The 18,404-nt window shown below is 42.9% G+C and overlaps 1 protein-coding gene across 3 annotated transcripts in view; it reads right to left on the bottom strand.

Annotated features, from left to right (window-relative positions):
* Nucleotides 1-2,984: 2,984 nt before the first annotated feature.
* Nucleotides 2,985-18,404, bottom strand: part of BLVRA (biliverdin reductase A) — a 38,112-nt gene continuing 22,692 nt past the window's right edge. For 2 of the 3 annotated variants that reach the window (XM_045089537.1, XM_045089538.1), the window contains 5 exons: nucleotides 17,748-17,867; nucleotides 15,981-16,078; nucleotides 11,327-11,434; nucleotides 8,987-9,185; nucleotides 2,985-3,331 (listed from right to left, as the gene is read on the bottom strand). In XM_045089537.1, coding sequence (XP_044945472.1) covers nucleotides 3,073-3,331; nucleotides 8,987-9,185; nucleotides 11,327-11,434; nucleotides 15,981-16,078; nucleotides 17,748-17,867 — 784 coding nt within the window. In that variant the 3' untranslated portion in view covers nucleotides 2,985-3,072. The remainder of the gene's footprint in view (nucleotides 3,332-8,986; nucleotides 9,186-11,326; nucleotides 11,435-15,980; nucleotides 16,079-17,747; nucleotides 17,868-18,404) is intronic. The other variant, XM_004739370.3, reaches the window with a different exon arrangement.

The following is an 18,404-nucleotide window of genomic DNA, read 5'->3' as shown; positions in this document are numbered from 1 at the left end:
CTGCAGAGGAAGAGCCTACCCCTGTCATCTACCACATGGACAAACAAGACTCAGGGGCACCTAGAGGGTGACTGGGTTTTGCTGCCTAGTCTCTTTCTCAGCTTTACCACTAAGGCAGATTGCTCCTACCACAGAACTGGGTCAGGAGCAGAGAGGGCTTGAGGGCACTACTGTTATTTTCTTCCTGGAAGACCCCCTAACACTTACAAACACAGTGGGATCAAGTACAGGTACAGTACAAGACCTCCTAGCACATACAAGTACAGTGGTATAAAGGGCTTTTTCTAGTTGGACAGAAAGCCAAATGTGTTCTGAAATCTCAGACCCTAAAACCCCTTTTTCCCACTAACCTTCCAAGGAAGTCAAGATACCCTTAAAGCAAAGGAGAAAGCGAAGGTCACCAACTTTTGGGTCCTTTATACAAATGGAACAGATGCTTGTGGCTTCTTCAGTGAAACCCTGGAAGAGAGTTAGGCTTGGAGATGTGGTGGGGGGGCGGTGACCGGAGGAAGGAGTATTCGGAGTAGAGCCAGGATGGCCCAGTAGCCCCAAAGGAAGACGAAGGCAGTTGTAAACAGCAGAGTACGAAGGCCTGCTGATCCCCAACATGGATGGAACTAGAGGGTATTAGGCTGAGCAAAATATGTCGGAGAAAGCCAAGTACCATATTTCACTTATATGTGGAATGTGAGAAACAAAACAGGTAAACATAGGGGAAGGGAAGGAAAAAGAAAATAAGATTAAAATAGAGAGGGAGGCAAACCTGAAGAGACTTTTAAATATAAGGAACAAATTGAGGGTTGCTGGAGGGGAGACGGTGGGCAAATAGACAAAATGGAGGGCCCTTGATGTGATGAGCACTGGGTGTTAGATGCAACCAGTGAGTCACTAAATTCTACCCCTGAAACTATAATACAGTAGATGTTAACTAAGTTGAATTTAAATTAAAAAAAAATTTTTTAAGGGACGGCTGCACCATCTCTCTGGCGTTCTCCTCTCTTCCCTCCCTTCTCCTTCTGCCATCCTTGCCAATTCGTAACACTGATGGTTGTTTCCATTTTCAATCTCTTGACCATGCATGAAACGAGCTTGAGATGAGTTGTCATCAACTGGTAACCACATATCCCGTGACAAAGACTATGAGCAAACTTCCGTCAGGCTTCTCCGAACCCTCTTCTCAACGAGGCCTTGACCTTCGGACTTCCATGTCTGTCTTTGTAGTGCCTAATGTAGCAGAAATCCTACTAAGTCAGTTCTGTAAGAATCCCTCATTCTCCCCCCCTGCAATCCGATCATGCCGGCTGGCCTTTAGCAAGAGCCTTATCAAGCTCATTTAGACAGAATCCCCCTACCCCTGATGTTTCCTCTTAGTAATTTTCCATCCTGACCCCCACCCTGCCCCTTGGCTATGTTATGGCCCACTTGCCCATGTTGTATTTGGAACTGAGCCTGGTTCTGTACTGGGGTCTGTTTTCCGCTACTGCAGGAGTCTTGAATAAACCCAGCTTGTACCACTCTCCTGTAAGCTCTGGTTTTGACACCCATCCCCACCTCTAGTATCAAATATGGCCAACATTTTTGAAGCAGCAGAATTATCAGGCCCAAAGGGGAGTTGCTATTGCACTACATTTTAATCATATTTGATGTTTACCTCATGCTAGATGCTATATAGCACACAAAAATAGATATAGTATTTCCTGGCCTCAAGGAATATTTGATGTGAATAATAAAACAAGAGAACTAATTGGCCAATAGTCATCAAATTATTTTACATGGCAAAGAAAGGAATACCATAAAGGATTTTTGGTTTTTTACATTTAAATTAATATGTGTATATATATATATATATATGTATATATATATATATATATATGTCTGCTTTATCTTATGGTATATGGTGAGAATAATGGAGATCGAGGTAGAAAATCAATGACTGCCTAGCTCTGGAACCAGTCAAACCTCACAATGGGGTGGTAGTAGGCAAAAAGCAAGAGGGAGACACTTACAAAGGCAAGAAATCTAACACAACCTTTGAAGGAAATGCAACAGGACCACCACTGAAAGGAAAAGGCAGCCTCTTGGGAATCAGCTCTGCCTCAAGGTCAGCAGTCTCACAACAGGAGCAATGAGTGTAGACAAGCCAAGGACTGCAAATATGAACACGTTTGTTGGGTATCTACTGGCTGCCTCCTCCTTGGTCTCAACTTCATTTCCTCCTGGCAGCCTTCTGAGTGCTTTACCTACATTGGAAACCTGACCCACCACTCGCCTTTTAAACAGCACTCTTCAGTGCCTCTGCACAAGACCCCAGCTCCTTCTGCTGGCTTCCTGGGATCCCACGATCAGACTGACCCCTCTGGACTCCCTCCTCCAGACACAATGCTCTGGCAACACTGCTCCAGGGACTCACCAGGCCGCCTCTCATATCCTTTACTTTGCTCGGGTCAGTCCTCTGCCGGAAAAGCCCTCCTACGCGTAATCTAGTTGTCAAGATCGATTTGGAGGCAGATGACGAGGGGCGTATCTCCTTTCCTAGACCCATGACTTTACAGTGACTGGTTGGCATGACTTGTTTCCTTTAGACACTGTGAGTTATCGAGGGCAGCGTCTAGCTCTTACTCATTTTCAGGATCCCCAGCACCTACCTTACTGACCCAGTGAAAGTTTGTTGGGGGAAATAAAATTCCTTCAAGCAGGGAGGCTCCAACACACTCCTCTGCAGTGGTTTCCAGGCATGAGTGGGGTTGAAAGGCTGGTTCTGCTTTTTCCTGTCTGGGTGACTTCAGACAAGGTTTTCCAAGGTACTACTGAAAACAAACCTGGCCACACCCATCTGGCAGGGCTGTCGGGAAGAGTGAATGAAATTAGGTGAAGCATTTAGCCCAGTTTGACCAAGCATGGTTCCTTCTTCACCCCTCCAACACGTGCCCCCAACTTGCAAATCTCCCTCCCAACACAGCTCGGGACAGTAAACAAAAAGCCTGTTTACCCAAGACACGTTTAATTGTCAGACTCGAGATGAAGGCCAGCTCTTTGTAAAGAGGAAACTGTGGTCCCGCGTGTGTCCTCGGCTCACTTCTTGGAGGAGCAGTGCTTCTGGATTTCTTCTGCGAGCCAGAGGCAGTGCAGGATGCGCTTCTGCTCAGCCGCCAGCTCCTCTTCAGAGAACTGGCCCAAGAGTTTCTGGACAAATATATTTTGATCTTTCAGAAAAATATTCTTATTGACTCCGACATTCGGCATATTCTCCAGAGACCCAGATTTAAAATGGAAGCTCAAGTGTCGGTTTCGTTTTAGACCAGGCCCTTTCTCCTCGATCCAGGTGAGTGGACTGTGAAGAAAAAAGAATCACAAACGTCAGGTCACAAGGGAGAGCCAGCGGATGCTCACGGGCACCTGAGGCCCTGGTGACAGGCTTTCATTTTGCTCCCATCTACCTGGGAGCTGCTGCTCGACGGAGTGGCCCCAGGGGGCATCTGGACCTCCACCGGCCTCCCCAAGGCCTCAGGCGATTGTTCCCAACTTTGCTGCCCAACGTCCTCCGCTGAATTTTGCCACCAGGCAAGGGAATTCGTTCAGTGATTTCTGTGTGAACATCACTTTGGCTTTTCCTTTTGTGACTGGCTTATCCGTAACTCTTTAAGGCAGTTTTTAACTCCAGTTAGCTAATCGACAGTATTAGATTAGCTTCCGTGTACAATATAGTGATTCAACAATTCTGCACATCACCCCGTGCCCCTCACAGGTTCGCGCCTTCATCCCCATCACCTGTTTCACCCATCCCCCGCCCACCTCCCCTTCGCTCGCTCTCCCTTCCTTTCTCTCTTTCTCATTTGTCTTTATCCTGAATCTCATACATAAAGGGATCCAGATAAGGGCTACAGGAAATGTATATACCACCTGAGATGGTGTGCAAAACTGTTTTCTCCCTGTGTTTGTGCATTTTAATGGAAAGCAGTGCTTTGGTCACATTCTCAAAGAAGTCTATGAGCCCAGCGCACACTCCAGAAAGCACCTGCCTGCTGACTAACAAAGCACCTGTTTCTGTTTCAAATCTGCCTCCCCCCAGCTTCCTGCTACGGTCAGCAGTCACAAAACCTAAAATCCAAATAGGACAGACTCCACTTCTCCAAAGTCCCTCCTTTCTCTAGGATTAACCTTTCTGTCTTTGTAGTAGATCAAAGCTGTGTTATCTGCTTAATGAAACACAGAGAAATCTCCTAGGTAGGCTCTGACCTAAAGTAGTTCCACTGAATAAAATGACAGTAAAAGACATAAAATCTGCTTTTTAAAAATATATTCTAGGGGCACCTGGATGGCTCAGTGGGTTAAGCCTCTGCCTTCGACTCGGGTTATGATCCCAGAGTTCTGGGATCGAGCCCTACATCGGGCTCTCTGCTCAGCAGGGAGTCTGTTTCCCCCTCTCTCTCTGCCTGCCTCTCTGCCTACTTGTGATCTCTGCCAAATAAATAAATAAAGTTTAAAAAAAAAAAAATATATATATATATATATATATATATATATATATATTTCTAAAAACAATATGGTACTGATTTAGGGATATTTTGAATGGAAAAAAAAATTCATGGTTCTTTCACCTAAATAAAACAATCTTCAACTTGAGATAATCCTTCCAAATCTTTGCCTATATGCAGATGGCATACAAATCATCAAGTGAAAATACTTTTTGATTATGCTGCTTCTACTTGTTTTACAATATTTGTATGATCCTATGGTGGTGTTTTGATTATTTTTTCGGCACATCATGCACAACTGATAATATTTTAATACTGCCAAATATTTAAGCCTCTTCAATTTTAAATTAACACGAACGCTCTGCATTCAACATCGTCGCACATATACATGCATATATAGTTTTCCCCTCTTTTTCTTAGAACAAAGTTCTGGGAATGAGATGGCTTGTGGTTGGCCTCTGGCTACTTCTTTTTGCTTTCCCCTCCCTTTTCTTTTCCTAAAGCAATGAGTCAGGGTGAAGGACAAAGCAATTTTGTTGGACAACTGTGCTGACAGTTTTCAGTGTGAATAGGGAAGGTGTTAAATCTTGAGTACACTTCAAGTTCTCTAGCCTTTTCCTCTCCTGTCACCATTCCCCAGATGTCCTCTCTCTCCTTCCTTTGCGCTGCAATAGGTCAGGCCTGGGGTGGGCAGATTAGACCAGTGTCACTAAGGAAGAAGGGAAGCTACCTTTTGGGTTTTTCTGCCTCCAGACTGATGGTCCCTGGTACAGTTTAAGATTTAGGTGTGAGGTTATAGGAAAAGGAAAAGGACCCAAGCAGGTCACTCAAGAATGTTTTGGGTGTTGGACAGAACTCAAGGCTGCCTTTGAGCTGGGAAAAGGGGTCCTCCCCTTCAGCTAATCTAGCTGCCCAAGGCCTACACTACAGTGTGGAGGTGTGTGTTTAAGAGGAAGTACATAAAGGGGGAGCCAAGCCAATACCTATGTATGTAGGGAGACATCAGGAGAGATGTTGACAGAAAAACTTCCTTATTCTGTGGTCCTGTCCGTGAAGAACTTGAAAAGTCCTGGTTTCCTAATCTCCTACTCACGTTTAAGTGAGAATACTGAATGTTGGCACTTTACTGCCAGCTGAGGATGGGACGTGGTGCGCTCAAGCTCTGAGCACAGACAACAGTTAGCTCCAGACATCCCAAACAAAAACGCAAGCTTTAAACTCACAGACAGCTTCTCCATGCTTCCTCTCGGTGAAACCTTCATTTGCAAATATCTGCATTTGTCAACGTGGGCATGGACTCCCTACAAAAATGCTTCCTACTTCTCACCCTCTCCAGGAAGGTGTTCAACCACATCCACATCCCCAGTATCAGCACAGGTCTGCCGGCCCAGCAGAGGTGGTGATTTTTAACGGTGCTCTCCCCCAAGGCCCGGAAGGACGAGCAGGCAGGGAAATGCACGGCTTCCATAGCACTCCTGCCAGCTGGTCTCGACAGGACAGATGAAACCTGTAACTGCTGTACGCTGACTATCCACATAGGGTTTGGATTAAAGAAGTATTTTGTGTCTTTTTACAAAGTGTGAAAACCGCTGGCAAGATGGAAAGAACATGGGCTTGAGAATCAGCTGCACTGGGGTTTCCTGGATGACCTTGGGATCTAAGACGGTGACATCTGCCCCGCTGCTGGGTGAGGACTGCCATAAGGGAAAGACAAGGTCTGATGACGTTTTGTAGGGTGTAACTTTCTTGTGCCCTTCCCATGCATTTTTGGGGAGAAGGTGTGACAACTTGGGGACAGGAGATAGGCTGCCTAAGTGTGACTCTCACACAATCACTTAGTTCTGTGCCCTTAGCAAGTTTCTTAACCGCTCTGAGACTCAGTTTCCCAGGTGTGAGTAATAAGGCCACTTCAGAGAGTTGGTATAAAGATTATATGAGAAACTCTTTGTTAAAGGGCCATGTGCCTCACACATATAGTAACTGCTGTAAACAGTAAACATCCACTAGCACTGGCACAATGGGGATTCAAGTAATGATCTGTCTTGCTTGTCTGTCCTTTTACTTTAATTTTTCAAGATCATGCCTCATCTCCTAATGTGTAGTAACAACCCTGGAAGGACATTTTTTGCAGCTTTAGGAAGCTCTGGCCTGCAGACTGGGACAAGCTTACTTGACAAGGTACGGTCAGCAGCCAAGACCGCATTCACGGGATAAGCCGGCTTCTCTTTGTCACAGGGCACGCTCTACCAAGGGCCATGTAAGCTGAGCAGAAACCCATGTGCTTTGAAGAGCTGCAGGTCAGCCGAGATTTCTATTCTGAAAGTTACTGAAATGATTCACGTATGAATCAATGATAGCCTATAAATCAAAAATTCATATTCAGGTCAGACAGAGAATCTAAGAGACAGAAGTTAAATTAAGGTGTTAAGTTAAAACTAAGGTGTTGAACCGCTCACCTAAAAAAAATTTGGTTATGGGGCGCCTGGGTGGCTCAGTGGGTTAAGCCGCTGCCTTCGGCTCGGGTCATGATCTCGGGGTCCTAGGATCAAGTCCCGCATCAGGCTCTCTGCTCAGCGGGAAGCCTGCTTCCTTCTCTCTCTCTCTGCCTGCCTCTCTGCCTACTTGTGATCTCTCTCTGTCAAATAAATAAATAAAATCTTAAAAAAAAAATTTGGTTATGCCTCAGACTTTTAAAAATAAATAATTATTACAAACTCTTACAAAAAGTTGGTCTCCCTTTTTAAACATTAATTTCCATGGCCAGTTTTGTTGGTTTTAACTGAGGTTGACATTTAACATGATATGAGTTTCAGCCCCCAGCTAGTTCTTGTTTTTTTTGTTTTGTTTTGTTTTTAAGAGTTTTATTTATTGATTTGAGAGAGAGAGTGTGTGTGAGCAGGGGAGAGACAGAGGGAAAGGGAGAAGCAGGTTCCCCACTGAGCAGGGAGCCCAATCCGGGTCTCCATCCCAGGACCCTGGAATCACAACCTGAGCCAAAGGCAGACACTTAACCCACTGACGCCCAGCCCATGGCTAGTTTTAAAAGCACACAGGCTTTAAAACATTTCATAGTGTGATGACAAAAATTAACATTAATGCTGTTTATTTACTGCTTTAACACTGGATACAAACAAATTAGAGATATTCAAACCATTCTGATCCACCTACAAAAACTTATGTCCTTCCATATAACGTGAAGTTTAAGGAAATACAAAACCTCAGATGTTACCTCCACCATAATTTCCTAATCAGTGAACATGAATATGGAGCGTATCACTCTATCTCCGCAGTTGTGGTGGTGTGAGATTAAAAGTACAGTCCATGAAGTACAAAGTATTCTACGAAACTAAGAATTTATTATAATACGGCGTTTGCCTTCTGCCCCAGGCCCTCGCATGATGCTTGCCTCCCTTTGCAATAATGACATCTTATTCCCTGACTCCTACTCAGATTTCGAGGCTGAGCAAAGCAACTTTTCCTCTGAGAAGCGTCCCCTGGCCTCTCCAGGTTCCCCTTTCCTGAGTTCTTGCAGCACCCATGTGACCTCTAGCTCTTGCTACACTTGCTGCGGGGACGCTCAGACCACAGCCACCATTCTAACACTCACAACGTCGGCGTCAGGGCCAGGCCCCACCAGTGTGATTACCCCAAATGTGGTACTTCGAAGCTCTGCCTACTTTACTTGCATCTATGACCTCTGCCTTTCCCTTCCTTGCCAAGAGGAAACTCCTCAAACGGACACAGATCAGACTTCATTCAGGAACTCAAATACTTTTCTCATTTTGTCAAAACCCACCTGTTTCTCTTATTACCAAGAGACCCAGCTACCTGGAAACACATACTAGAAACAGTACAAAACACGTGCTGTTTTAAATATTTTACAAAGCCTCAATGCTTTTCAAGGAAAACTATGAATGTGCTTTTTTTTTTTTAAAAAAAAAAAAACACTTGGTATAAAAAAAATAAAGAATTAGAACATTTTGGGAACAGTATGGCAGTATGATATAAAGCTGAGAAACAAAACTTTAAATTTTGGTCACACTGAGGGATGCCATAGGAAGCAAGCAGGGTAAAATGTCAAGGGCAAGATCTAGGTTGTAGTTTTGGGAATTCACTGCAAAATTCGTCCAACTTCACCATATGTCTGAAACTTTCACAATAAGATGTTGGAAAAAAAAGTTCAGGTCACAGAGGTCACTGGATTTCTGCCACTGGCTGTGTGTGGCAAGTACTGCTTACTTGTGTGGCTTACACAACCTGCCCGAACTCTGTAAGCCTCTAGTTCCTTCCTGGCAAAGGGGCTCACGTCTGTCTTACTTACCTTACTTACAAGGCTGCTGTGCGGATGAAAGGAGGCAACCGAAGTGAAACCCCAGCACCTGTTCTACCTACAAATGCAGACAGCCCTTCTGGAGTCGGGGGTCGGGGGCTTAGGCCCGCCCAGGCTTTGTCTAGATTCACCTTTGTGGACACACAACAAGTTTCCTGCCCCTCAGTTTCCCACAACCTACCGTTTGTTCTCTGTCTCCAAGCACACAGTCATTTTCATATACTGATCTTCCTTTCGTTCTTCCAAAGTGGCAGAGACGAGAGAAAGCTCCCCGAAGAGGGAGACCAGCCAGGTCAGGCGAGAAATGCCACTGAATGCAGGGAAGCCAAACCGCTCTTCTTCCAACGGGCTAGCTGTGGGGAACGACAGGTACCGTGGGACTGGGAAGGAAGGTGGACAGCAAAGTGGGCTTGTGGGCAGGGGCCGCAGTGGGGCAAAGCAACCTCACCTCCCGGAGTGCTGCACAACGTGACCACTGATATTTAGTGCCCAAATGAAAACTCTTTCCTAGAAGCGTCTCTCTTCTGCCTTCTTTACTCAACTCCATTGTGTTAGGAGGAGAAGACATTTTATTGGAAACAGTCATTCATCTAGCCCACAGGATAATAAAAATATTTCAGGCTTCTAATATATATATGTGTGTGTGTATGTATATATATATATATATATATATATATATTCGATATCTCCAGATATGGATATGGATGTATAGCTTGCAGACAGAACATATACACACTTACATTTACAAACATCTACACCCTCTTCAGTTAGTGACTTAAAGGTTTGTAAAAGAAGAGGAATCAAGGTATTTTAGCCCAGGTCTATATTCCTATAAATACCATATAACTACCAGTATAAATGACAATAGGGTAAAGGCACCAAGATACCTATGAAGAAAACAGCAATACTTATAAATATGTCAAAAATCAAGAAAATTGATATAGTGTTAAGTGTTTCCTTAGTCTTCATAATCTCCTATATAAAAGTACATTCAAAAGAATATTTGTGTGAGGGGCGCCTGGGTGGCTCAGTGGGTTAAATCCTCTGCTTTCGGCTCAGGTCATGATCCCAGGGTCCTCGGATCGAGTCCCACATTGGGCTTTCTGCTCAGCAAGGAGCCCGCTTCCCTTCTTCTCTCTCTGCCTGCCTCTCTGCTTGCTTGTGACCTCTGTCTGTCAAATAAATAAAATCTTTAAAAAAAAAAAAAGAATATTTGTGTTAGAAATATGTGTGGCCAAGATAGTGTTCCTGACTATCCCTGGCCCAAATTTTAAACATAATCCAAAGCTAAAAGGCTACAGACCTGCTATGCTGCTTACAAACCACTGATTTCTTATAAATTTGAAACTGACTTGAAATCTCTAATTATGACTATGCTTTAAAAAAGGTAAGTTATAAGTAAAAGCCAACAAATTTATCTGTTTCATAGACAACACAGTTTGAAAACATGAGGACGTAAGCATCAAACTCATAAAAGCAAGACTTCTCCTCCTCAGTGGGTCACTCTCTGGTCTTATGCTTTGGAAAGGATGAGAGCAGCCGTCAGATGTCTGAGCCATGAAGTCAGAGGCCTGAGCCCTGGTCTGGCTCCACCACTAGGCTCCCCTTGTCAACTCTGTGAAGCTACTCACATCTCTGATCTTCCTTTTTTCCTGTATAATGCAGGTATTAATACCCCCTTTATAGGATTTTCATATGAATTAACATGAACTAATGCATATCACATACTTAGCACAGTGCCTTGTATAGATGAATGGTTATTATTTGTTACGACTCTATTGTTAGTTAAACAATGAAGGTGGATTTCGAAATGATGTCCCACTGTTATTTTCTGGATGTGGATGTTCATAAGGAGATGAATGGTTTTACCACTTAACGCCTGGCCACATCAGGGTTTTGCTTCCATAAGGAGAGCCCTCAGGAGAGGTGGCCCTGTTACCTTAGGGTAGAGCCAGATAAGGAGTCCATACAAAGGAGCCTCAAGGATGCTCATTTCCTATTGCTAATGGAGCTACTCAAGTAATGACCAACTTTATGTAATCAAATATACAGTGGATCACATAGTCTGGCTGCAGCCAATGTCCTTGTAACTTTAAATTAGAGGCAGAAAGGGGCCATGCATATTCTAATTGCTCTGCAGAGAGAATAAAAATGTTCTCCTCCCCAAGAACCTGTCTCAGTCCATTTTGAACCTCCTATGGAAAAATCACCTCCAATTCGTTAGGATTTAACAAGGAAAATTCTACACCTAATAGATTCGGACGGTAGCATTGGTCAGTTTAAGATTTCTAACATACTTTTTCACCTAAGGCCTACCAAGCACTTCAGTCTCATTTGAAGAAAGAAGAAAAACAGGTATTTCTATTGTTTGTGGCCACGTGGGCAGATAACATTAAGTGGCCTTCAGTCAGAGAGTCTTTAGCGAAAATGAATCCAAACACGAGAGAGAACTAGGTAAGAGCCCAGTTAGCCTGCCGGCCTCACCGGTTCCACATGACCTGTGACCCCACCTTGAACTGACCTGTGAAGAGAAGAGACCCTTTCAGCAGATCCTTCCCCACCACTTCTTTTTTCAGGAACGCAAACTCCTCCATCAAGAGTTCAACGTGCTCCTCATGCAAGACCTTCCCTGTCATGACAAGAACGGGCGTAAAAAAGGCAGTCATCATCAGCTGTCGTACGTGCATCCCAGATTCTAGGTCTGTCTTTCCCCAGCGCAGGACACAGAGACCGCAGAACCAGCCGGGGGACCCCGGTACCCTTACATACCCCAGCTGAAGGCGGTGCAAGTTCTAGGCTTGCCACAAAAATGGCAACCTAAGAAACCAAGATGGTACCCACCTGTCCCAAAGGCAAGATTAAGATCCGGGAAGCACTAACTTCACTTCTAGCCAGAAGGGGGCAGCACAGCATAAAAATATAAGAAACACAGAGCCAACTAGGATCTGGCTTATTTACTACTTGTTGCAACTTCGTACACTGAAACTTGAATATTACCCCACACACATCCTATCCCTTGTTAATCACCATTTCACTGGGTCTTTTTACAGGTTTGCCTCTCTGGGCTCCACAAAATAGTGATATCATATAGTGCTTATCTTCCTCTAACTTATCTTATGTAGCATATTTTGCTCAAATATTGTAAATGGCAGGACATCCTTCTTTCCCGTAACTGAATATTCCATTTCGTGCACGGACCACACCTTTGTAAAATATTCATCTGTTGCTGGGCATTTGAGCTGTTGCTATTGGGAATAATGTGATAAATACGGGAGGGCAGAGACTATCTATAGAAACAATGACTTCACTGGCAACATGATGGCAATAAAATCATATTTTTCAAAGTGAATGACCTAAATGCTTCCATGAAAAGGTAAGGGTTAGCAGCCTGAATAAAAGGACATGACCCATCTATATGCTGTCTACACAGACTCATTTTGAACCTAATGATATATCAAGACTGAAAGTGAGGGGATGGAGAACCATTTTTCATGACAACAGACCTCAAAAGAAAGCTGTGGTAGCAATTCTCATATCAGACATCTTAGATTTTAAGCTAATCACTGTAGTAAGAGATACAGAAAGACACTATGTCATTCTTAAAGAGATCCAACAAGAAGATATAACAATTATAAATATCTATGCCCCCAACATGGGAGCAGCCAAACTACATAAGCCAACTGTTAACCAAAATAAAGAAACATATTGAGAATACTACCTTCACAGAAGGAAACCACAACACTCACTCTCAGCAATGGGCAGATCATCTAAGCAGAAGATCAACAAAGAAACAAGAGCTTTGAATGACACACTGGACGAGATGGACTTCATAGATATATATAGAGAGAATATTCCTCCCTAAAACAATAGAATAGTCATTCTTCTCAAATGGACATGGAACTTTCTTCAGAATAGACCACATACTGAGTCACAAATCAGGTCTCAATTGATACCAAAAGACTGAGATTATTCCCTGCCTATTTTCAGACCACAATGCTTTGAAACTGGAACTCAATCACAAGAAAAAATATGGAAGGAATTCAAATACTTGGAAGCTAAAGACCATCTGCTAAAGAATGTGTGGGTCAACTAGGAAATTAAAGAAGAACTGAAACATTCATGAAAACCAATGAGAATGAAAACACATCGGTCCATAACCTGTGAGATACAGCAAAGGCAGTACTAAAGGGGAAATACATAGCCATCCAAGCCTCACTCAAAAAAGCAGAAAAGGGGGTATAGCTCAGTGGTAGAGCATTTGACTGCAAAAAAGCAGAAAAATCCTGAATATACAAGCTAACCTTACATTTAAAGGAACTGGAGAAAGAACAACAAATAAAACCTAAACCATGCAGGATGAGAGAAATAATAAAGATTAGAGCAGAAATCAATGAATTAGAAACCAGAAATACAGTAGAGCAGATCAACAAAACTAGAAGCTGGTTTTCTGAAAGAATTAAGAAGATTGATAAACCACTGGCCAGACTTATCCAAAAGAAAAGAGAAAGGACCCAAATTAATATAATTATGAATGAAAGGGGGACTATGACTAACCACAACTAACACCAAGGAAATAGAACAATTATTAGAAATTATTATCAACAACTATATGCCAATAAATTAAGCAACCTGGAAGAAATGGATGCCTTCCCGGAAACCTATAAACTACCAAGACTGAAACAGGAAGAAATTGACAATCTGAATAGACCAATAACCAGCAAGGAAACTGAAGCAATGATCAAAAACCTCCTAAAAAACAAGAGTCCAGGATCTGATGGATTTCCCAGGGGAATTCTACCAAACATTTAAAAAATAAATAATACCTATCCTCCTGAAGCTGTTTCAAAAAACAGAAAGAGAAAGAAAATTTACAAATTTGTGCTAGGAGGCCAGCAGTACCCTGATACCAAACCAGCTAAAGACCCCATCAAAAAGGAGAATTTCAGACCAATATCCCTCATGAATATGGATGCCAAAATTCTCAACAAGATCCTAGCTAACAGGATCCAACACACAGGATTTCCCATCACGACCAGGTGGGATTTATTCCTGGGATGCAAGGGTGGTTCAACATTCACAAATCAATGTGACAAAAAACATTATTAAAAGAAGAGACAAGAACCATATGATCCTCTCAATTGATGCAGAAAAGGCATTTGACAAAATACAACATCCTTTCCTCATTAAAACTCTTCCGAGTGTAGGGATAGAGGGAACATTACTCAATTTCATAAAAACCATCTATGAAAAGCTCACAGTGAATGTCATTCTCAACAGGGAAAAGCTGAGAGCATTTTCCTTAAGATCAGAAACCTGACAAGGATGTCCACTCTGGCCATTATTGTCCAACATAGTAAACCATAAGACACCTAGGAATAAACCTAACCAAAGAGGTAAAGAATCTATACTCTAGAAACTACAGAATATTTATGAAAGAAATCGAAGAAGACACAAAAATTTGGAAAAAAATTCCATGCTCACGGAGTAGAAGAAAAAACATTGTTAAAATGTCAATGCTACCCAGAGCAATGTATACTTTCAATGCCATCCCGATCAAAATACCAATGGGATTTTTCAATCTCATTGGAACAACTGGAACAGCTGGATCAAACAATCCTAAAATTTGTATTGAACTGGAAAAGACACTGTATTGTCAGGGAAATGTTGAAAAAGAAAACCAAAGCTGGGGGCATCACAATGCCTGACTTCAAGCTATAATAAAAAGTTGTGATCATCAAGACAGCTTGGTACTGGCACAAAAACAAACTCATAGATCAATGAAACAGAATAGAGAGCCCAGATGTGGAACCTCAATTTTATTGTCAACTACTCTTCGACAAAGCAGGAAAAAATATCCAATGGAAAAAAGACAGTCTCTTCAATAAATAGTGCTGGGCAAACTGGACAGCTATGTACAGAAGAATGAAATCGACCATTCTCTTATTCCATATAAAAAGATAAACTCTAAATGGGTGAAAGATCCAAATGTGAGATGGGAATCCATCAGAATCCTAGAGGAGAACATAGGCAGTAACTTTTTCAACACTGGCCACAGCAACTTCTTTCAAGGCATGTCTTCAAAGGCAAAGGAAACAAAAGCGAAAATGAGCTTTTGGGACTTTGTGAAGATCAAATACTTCTGCACAGCAAAGTAAAGGTCAACAACACAAAGAGGCAACCCACAGAATGGGAGAAGATCTTCACAAAGGACATTACAGATAAAGTGCTGGTATCTAAGATTTATAAAGAACTCAATCTCAACACTCAAAAAACATAATCACATCAAAAATGGGCAGAAGACATGAACAGACACTTATCCAAAGAAGACATACAAATGGCTAACAGACACATGAAAAAATGTTCAACATCATCAGCCATCAGGGTTTCAAACCACTTTACACAGTGATTCGAACCACTTTACACTGGTTAGAATGGTAAAAATTAACAAGGCAGGAAACAACAAATGTTGGAGAGGATGTGGAGAGAGGGGAACCTTCTTACACTGTTGGTGGGAATGCAAGTTGGTGCAGCCACTTTGGAAAATGGTATGGAGGTTCCTCAAAAAGTTGAAAACAGAGCTACCCTATGACCCTGCAATTACACTACTGGGTATTTACACTAAAGATACAAATTTACCTAAGGAATTATGTAACATTCCTTTACATAAGCTTGAGAAAATACCTACCTCCAAGGGTTTCTAGGAAAATTAAATAAAATGACTTATAAAGTGCCTAGCAGAGTGCCAAGTTGCTGGGATATAGTAAGTATTTAATAAATGACACTCCTCTTGAGAAACAGCACAAACTACAAAGTATGCAGATAAGACAATCACTCTGATTTGGACATTTTTCCATTAGCAATGTAAATATCGCATGAATAACAGTGGAATAATATCATGACACTAGCGTAAGTCGAAGCTAATTCATGCTTCTCATTAGAGTAAAAGCTGTAAGTCTCTGACAAAAGTTTGCAAATCCCCACTCATCTCTCCACCTTCTTAGCCCTCCACACACATCCATTATGTCCACAGGACAGGGGATGGCTAGGGGACTGGGAGCCCATGGGACATAGCTGGCATAGGGTTGAGTTTTGAAGGCATAATAAAGATGGTACCAAAGACATTTTACCTGCAGAAACTCTAAAAGAGGGTCCATGTTCCACAGACTATACATTACCTTTCTGCTCTGCCAGCTTCCACAGGTCCCGAGCTGCTGCCCAAGACAGCGTCATGGGATATTCCACAAGGACATGCTTGCCAGCATTGAGGAACTGCCTTTGGAAAAAAGAGAGAGACAGAGAGAAAATACACTGCAAGTAAGCGTCAATAAAACACCCTGCATGACAGAGAACGGGCTGTGAAAAATACATGTAAGTCTCTGGGTCACGAAGGAATGCAGATGAGAGTGGGGGCCAGAGCCTAACCTGTACTTCCTGTCCCTTTCTCCTAAGCTAGAAGAGGCATTCCGGTTATGTGTTCATTTGAACATTCATTTGTTCACTGACTATACTCATCATTCATGACTACACTCATATAGTCAACTAGGTACTATCTGCCAGTGTAAGGAGAAACAAATGACATTAACCTGTAAATTGCCTATTATCCCGTGGGAGCCATACACACAGCCTACCACACCCATGAACAGCCAGCGCTGCCTTGGTCAGTATGAAAAGGCTTCAATCATCTGACATGTAAGGAGGGATTTTCCAGGTGTGACCTACAAGATGAGGGTACGGAGATTTGTCCACTGGGGTCATGGCATGAGTTTCAGCACAGCTGGGGAGTAGACTACTGGCGGGAGAGGGAAACAAAGTCATAAAAGTAGCTGAGAGCCTGACTGTGCAGAACCTAGAATGCTCTGCTCAGAAGTTTGGATTTTATTCTCCAGATACTCCTAAGGTGCAAACATTTATAAACTACAAAATCACCTTTTTAAGGAAATACACTCTGGTGCCAAAGTAGGGTAAAGGGAACCAAGGAAAGGTATTTCTTTCTACACTGGAGCTGAAGCGGCCAGGAGGGAGCAGCCTATCCTGGGGAACAGCACACTGGCAGCTGTGATTTAATGTAAGGACCGAAAAGGGAAGTGAGACTCAGGGGCGTGGCTGTCAGGTCGTGCGTGGGGCTCCCCCTTCCAGGCGCATTCCCCCCAAAGGCTCGAAGGGCTCTAGGCTTCACATCTGAAGGTACGGCAGGGGGACGTGTCACTTCTCTTGCTTTATAATGTCATCTGCCCTCTCCGATGTCACCACTACCTTCTTTCTGTCCCTCTCTCATGGCAAAAGCCGTTCCTGTTAAAGGAACTCTTGGAGATACTTAAAATGTTAAAAGCAACAAAGGATACAATGGTGACAGCTGATCCAAACTTAGAAAGGATTACGACAATTTGCCAAAGTGCCATGAAGATACTGGCTCCACTTCCCAGTATGACAAGAGGAAGCACTATTCAATCTGCTGTCAATGAATTCTTTTATAAAGAACACCCTTCGATTCTTTGTATTGTTTTAAATTATAGTATACCAAATAAATATTAGTTTGACGTAGTTTTCATTTTCTTCCACATTTGTAACTCATAGTTAGAGTTTTTAGCATTTTGACCATTTTTTTAAATGGATTTTATATATTTATTTGACAGACAGAGATCACAAGTAGGCAGAGAGGCAGGCAGAGAGAGAGGAGGAAGCAGGCTCCCTGCTGAGCAGAGAGTCCAATGTGGGGCTCGATCCCAGGACCCTGAGACCATGACCTGAGCCAAAGGAAGAGGCTTTAACCTACTGAGCCACCCAGGTGCCCCTAGCATTTTGACAATTTTTAAAGGTGATGGCTCCACTGTGAATTTCCCCTTCAGTTATTAAAATTTCTTTAAGAGATTTCAGTTTGCCCCGTCATTTTTATGCTCCTGCTCTGCTGTGCAAGGTAAGGACCACCGACATTGAAAACCCACCTGATATAGTCTTCGTGGCTAGAGCTCTCACTGCAGATAAAAGCAACCTCAACCTCTTCACTGGAAAGAGCATCTTCCAAGGAAATCTGCCGGACTTCATCAATGTTCCCAAGCTCTCGTCTATTTGAGAATAACAAAAATGCTACCCAAAAGTCCACAGCATATCCGATAAGTGAGCACCATCCTTTTCCTTGCCTCCCAACTATGTCCTGGTAACCAGCTTTTGGAAATGAAGAAATTAATTCCCTCCCTCCCTCCCACTTCCAGGACATTACCCGCCACAGAGTGAGAAATACAGGTTTAAGTCAAGACACCTGGCATTGAGTGCCGACACTACTGCTAACAGCTTGTAGGACCTGGCAGTCTTTGAATTAGTCCGTCTCTAAAATGAAAACAACTGCTCTCCTTTTATCACAGGAGAAGTGGTCTCGAGGACCACTAAGCATTAGGACTACCAGACTTCACTCACAGTCTAAGAGAAGAAGGAAGACACACATGTAAATATGTAAGCTCAACACTACACGAACATGAGAGCTGTCGTGCTTGGCGGTTCAGGTGGGAAGTTCAATTAAGGTGAGGAACATCTAATCTAGGGTTTTGGAGGAGGCTTCCTGGGGGGATGGTAGGACTTAGCAGGTAGCATGTGAGAAACAGAGC

The sequence above is a fragment of the Mustela putorius genome, unplaced genomic scaffold, assembly GCF_011764305.1.
Source record: "Mustela putorius furo isolate JIRA1106 unplaced genomic scaffold, ASM1176430v1.1 tig00003845_pilon_pilon_pilon, whole genome shotgun sequence".
NCBI lineage: Eukaryota > Metazoa > Chordata > Mammalia > Carnivora > Mustelidae > Mustela > Mustela putorius.
Note: the sequence above shows the minus strand (reverse complement) of the source record. Positions and strands in the feature narration are given on the sequence as shown.